The sequence below is a fragment of the Brassica napus genome, chromosome A10 (genome assembly GCF_020379485.1).
Source record: "Brassica napus cultivar Da-Ae chromosome A10, Da-Ae, whole genome shotgun sequence".
Taxonomy (NCBI): domain Eukaryota; kingdom Viridiplantae; phylum Streptophyta; class Magnoliopsida; order Brassicales; family Brassicaceae; genus Brassica; species Brassica napus.
Genome location: NC_063443.1, coordinates 9,096,279 through 9,100,935, shown reverse-complemented (window position 1 = coordinate 9,100,935; position 4,657 = coordinate 9,096,279). Strand labels below are relative to the sequence as shown.

The window sequence follows — 4,657 nt, the reverse complement described above, 5'->3', positions numbered from 1 at the left end:
CATGATGTATATCACAAAGTAAGAAAACAGATCAGAAAGTTGTGGACGGATCTTTGATCACGAGGAAAATCAACAGTTTTTAGTCTCATCTTTTTTATAGGAAAAAAGTTATAATCCAACAATTAAATTTTCCTGTTTTCATGATTTAAGGGATATAAAATTTTCTTATTCTAAGTGACTTACGTCATCAAAGAATAGTCTTTTGGCAACTTTTCCCGAATAGTCTTATTTTCAAATAACACATCCCATTTCGAGTAACAAACGTACGTTTACATAGTCTAGATTTTTTTTAAGGGAATGGTTATGATTAGCATATCTTTTAATCCAAGGGTTGAGATCAGACGTACCTTTTTTTAAAGGGAAGCTTTGTGTCGGTGGTGAAGCATTGTGTCCGTTAATGGAGTTGTGACTCCTGGTTCGCATCTCTTCCTCTATTATATATTTGATAAACTGTTTACTGATTTCTTCTTTTCCATTCAATCTCTCCGCTACTGCTCTGCATTTATATTCTCCGTCCATCTCATTTTCATAAATAGTCAAAGTATGTTTTCTGGTACTTCTGATCTGGTTAGTTAAATAATTGAATTAGCAGTTAATTATTTTTTTTAAAGGAATATGTAATGAGTATTTCCTAGAGATGGAAGTTGGGCCACCTGGAACTTCATGTTCACTGTTATTGAGCATCTTCCCCTTCCTCCATGTTTTCATAGTCCGTCAAACGTTAAACCTCTGTCTCCTTCTCCCTTCCGGCGAAGTCACCACCACATTATTTACGTGTTGATATTTGTAACAAATACAGTGAGTCAGTGAGTTCAATGATTCTTTGATGGCTTTTGAGTATTAGAGAAAGGAAGAAGAAGAGAACAAGTGCAGTGATGATGTGAGAAGTTCTCATCACATGTAATACCAAATATAAGATTTTGTACGTAGTCAGTAATACAACAAAAATAACAACAGACAAAAAAAAGAGTTCAAGAGAGAGATGAGAGATGTGAGGGATTGTGTATGCAATTTAAATCACAAAAGGAGTAATTTCTTAATTTACTATTCTTCACCAAATTATTACAATAAATTGTTTAAAGATATAAGTAAAAACACAGTTTGTCATTTTTTTTTGGAGAAATTGTCATTTTATATTTTGATACTCTTTTGACATCTTATTGTGGTATTTAATGGATAACCATTGATGCAACAAATTAAATATAACAAAATTGTGAAAAATAGATGGTTCTATTCCCCTTATGTTTCATGTTTATTTTGAGAAAACCAATACACATATTTTATTGTAAGATAAAAAAAACTACCATTGGTTAGTATAGTCACGTATGCTGATTTTTTATTGTTAGATAAAAAAACTACCACTGGGTTAGTATAGTCATGTATTTTTAATTAATTAACTTAATAAATATAAATTCATTTGAGTACTTAAGTTTTGCATGACAAATCCACCGGATATTGTTCAAATAAGAGACCAAATTCACAAAGCTTCTACAAGGCAACCCTTCCGCAAACAGTTGCAATGCTTCAGCAATTATGCAATGATTAACCTTTCAATTTTTCTTCCACACAGAATTTGGAATAGATATAAACTAAATTTACAGTAACTTTTCATTGCGTCACTGTTCATTACACTTACAACCTAAATTCTATGCAAGAGGATTCACCAAAAAACATCATCAATTTTTTTCTAAACAATTTTCCTTTCCACAAAGATATTACATGGCCAACTTGTAACATTCATAAGACTGTAAGCCTTTTAACATGGGAATCACGAAGTCGAAGAAGGGGGGAGCATTCACTGAGCCAAGAAATTTGACATAAAAATGTAAGCCTTTTAACAATTACTTCACATGATTTAGAGCCAATGAGACCTCCACTTTGTACAATCACACATTTTCACACCGGTCGATCAACGATCAGAAGCAAAAAATCATCTGTCAAACATCACATGATCATAATCAATTAATTAATCATGAACAAATCAAGCAACATTTTGTTTTCAATATAGTGTTTTTTTGGTAGAAGCATTATGTTTTTATAAAACTGCACATATAAATATTTTATTTTTAGATACAGAAACAAAAACTAAAGGAAAATAAGTACAAATGTGATAAATATAAAACCATCTTTCGATAGTATACTGTAGGCATTTTTTAGAAAGAATCAATGATATCCTATAATTTTTTGAATTTTACCATAAATTTTCGAGTTATATTATGATAAACCAAATGACAATATACTTATTATTTGAATTTCAAAGATTGTTTATCTAACAGTAGTGAAGTTTGAAACTTAATAAGGTATATATTTTAAAACTTTTTACATTAAAATATAATATACTATCGACCGGTGATGTTAATGATAAAAAATAACAGTTCACAACATTTTAAAATATAAAAAAACTTAGTTTTTGCATTAAATTTGAAAACATAACTCTAAATTGAAAATTTACATTTTGAACTGATCAATTGTAGTTTGACTTCCATGCGGGTCAATACGCGGAATTAGTTCTTAAGAAAATTTAATTTAATGGACTTTATTAGTATATTATAAATGTAAGTTATTTATATACAAATAAAATTTCATTGAATTTTTTTGTCTCTTACAATCAATATTCAAGAAATCACCATGCGGTAACTAACTATTTTTTGGGCTTAGGCGAGGCGTAGGTGTAAACAAATTATTTATTTATTTCAAATATTTTGCATTTACATTAGATATTTTAAGTTTTTAGGTTTAATTATAAAATCATTTTTATGAATTATAAAAATCACATTTACAAAAACTAAACTAGATAAATTTGTGATTTTCACTATCGTTATTGTTTAATTTAACAAATTTAAACTAATTTAGATCGGTCTATACTAATTTAAATTGATTTCGACCAATTGAAATTAATTTTAAAAGCATTGGTTGCTTTATTTTCTTTATTCTCTTACAATATACAATTTTGGGAGGCAAGCTTAACTTTTATATATAATTACACTTCATTTAGTGAACGTATTAAACATATTTATCTTGGAGAACTCTCTGCAACTTATATTTGGCACTATATTTTCATCACATAATATTTTTAGTTAAGCACAAAACTACTAATGCAAAATACATGTATTATCAATAGAGAAGTATAACTGCATGCAATATATTTATGAAATACATGTATTTCTTCTAAAGCAATTGTAACAAATTTTTTAAAAAGTTTTTTTTTAATGAAAATGTAGCTTATTTGTTTTTATAAAATGAGTTCCGTGCGATATCGCACGGGTTCTTTACCTAGTAGAAAATAAAGGAAAAACAAAGACTTCCTACAAATAAACATGTACTTACAATTACACCCCAAAAAACTAATTACAAAGACATATTACCACGATGATCAAAATGCACCTATATCTTAGTCGACAGTATCGACATGTATACACATGCACGTATAGGTTACAGGATAACAAATCTAACTATCAATTGCCAAAAAAAAAAAATCAACAATGTTTCTTCTGTTTTTCCATTGAAAATATATTTTCACCTTTTAATTTTTTTATGTCACCAATCAAAACTACAATACTCAACTTGTCTACCCGTGGTAACAAAATTCACACAATCCTTGTTTATTAAATAAAAATAAGACATAGTTTCATGTATTTCATACGTTTATTACATATAAAAATAACTGCGAAGCTACAGAATAATGAAGAGACAAGAGTCAACAACTCTTGGGTAGATAAACTTAGCAAAGCAAAACAAAATGCCTAAATGGCTTTGATCTTAGCTTTAGATAGACAACTCTATCTAATTATTATTATTATTATTATGAGAGTAAAATAAAACATAAATTGTTATTCGGAACGTGCTTCTCATTTGTTCAGCCCGGTCTTTTCCTTAATGGCCTCACTCGCACCCTGTGCCTTCTGCTTCAGCTGCTGTCCACCCTGCACTCAAATTCTCATAAATACATAATTGTTTCATAAAAAAGTATTTACCAGAAAGAAAAAAAGAAAAGAAAATGGACCTCTTGGAGAGATTCCTTAGCAGATTGAGCAGCATTCGAGGCCTTGTCCATCAGGTTGCTTGCTTTTTCCTACAAAATTTTTAGTTACATTTAATTAATATTAATCTTATCTAAATCTTAGATATAGCATGGAAAATGGTGTAGTATAGACAAAACCTGGGTTTGGCCTTTAGCTTGGCCAGCGTTGAAGCTCAAGTTCTGACTATTGTTAGACATTCTCTTATCTTCTCTTTGAATAATTGTTATGAACTTTTCTAGGTTTAGTAATTGTGATTTGTGAGGAAAGAGCACTACGCATAGAGGTTTATATAGGGTAGCTGCAGGATCCCATGTAATGGGTGGCTGTTTAGTCCTTGACACTTGGCGTATTAAGCTTAGTAGTCTCCAGTAGGATAGGGGGGTTTTGACCACGAGCCAAGCAAATCCGTTATAGACTTTTTTTTTTTTTGCTAAATCGTTACAGACTTGTTCCAATGTACTAATGTAGTTCGGTTTATAACTCTTTGTGATATTACCATTTTATTTTTGAACTACTTATTTTCTACTTTCTAAGAAACTATTAACGAAGCTGAACCAACCTCATGTTTCTTTGTGCTACATCTACTAAAACGGTTAGATGGTAATAACATATACATTATTAAAAAGAAAATTCGG

The 4,657-nt window shown here is 29.8% G+C and overlaps 1 protein-coding gene across 1 annotated transcript; it reads right to left on the bottom strand.

Annotated features, from left to right (window-relative positions):
- Positions 1-3,586: 3,586 nt before the first annotated feature.
- Positions 3,587-4,322, bottom strand: LOC106370230 (stress-induced protein KIN2). Its single transcript, XM_013810279.3, has 3 exons — positions 4,160-4,322; positions 4,004-4,072; positions 3,587-3,923 (listed from the first exon to the last, which is right to left on the bottom strand). The coding sequence occupies exons 1-3, from the start codon at positions 4,217-4,219 to the stop codon at positions 3,849-3,851; spliced, it is 204 nt and encodes a 67-aa protein (XP_013665733.1). The 5' UTR covers positions 4,220-4,322; the 3' UTR covers positions 3,587-3,848.
- Between the last annotated feature and the right edge of the window lie 335 nt (positions 4,323-4,657).

Coding starts and splice junctions, on each gene's coding strand:
- LOC106370230 (XM_013810279.3), bottom strand. CDS start 4,219: ATGTCTAACAATAGTCAGAACTTGAGCTTCAACGCTGGCCAAGCTAAA. Junction 4,073..4,159: donor AAGCTAAAGGCCAAACCCAG/GTTTTGTCTATA, acceptor AAAATTTTGTAG/GAAAAAGCAAGCAACCTGAT. Junction 3,924..4,003: donor CTAAGGAATCTCTCCAAGAG/GTCCATTTTCTT, acceptor ATTTGAGTGCAG/GGTGGACAGCAGCTGAAGCA.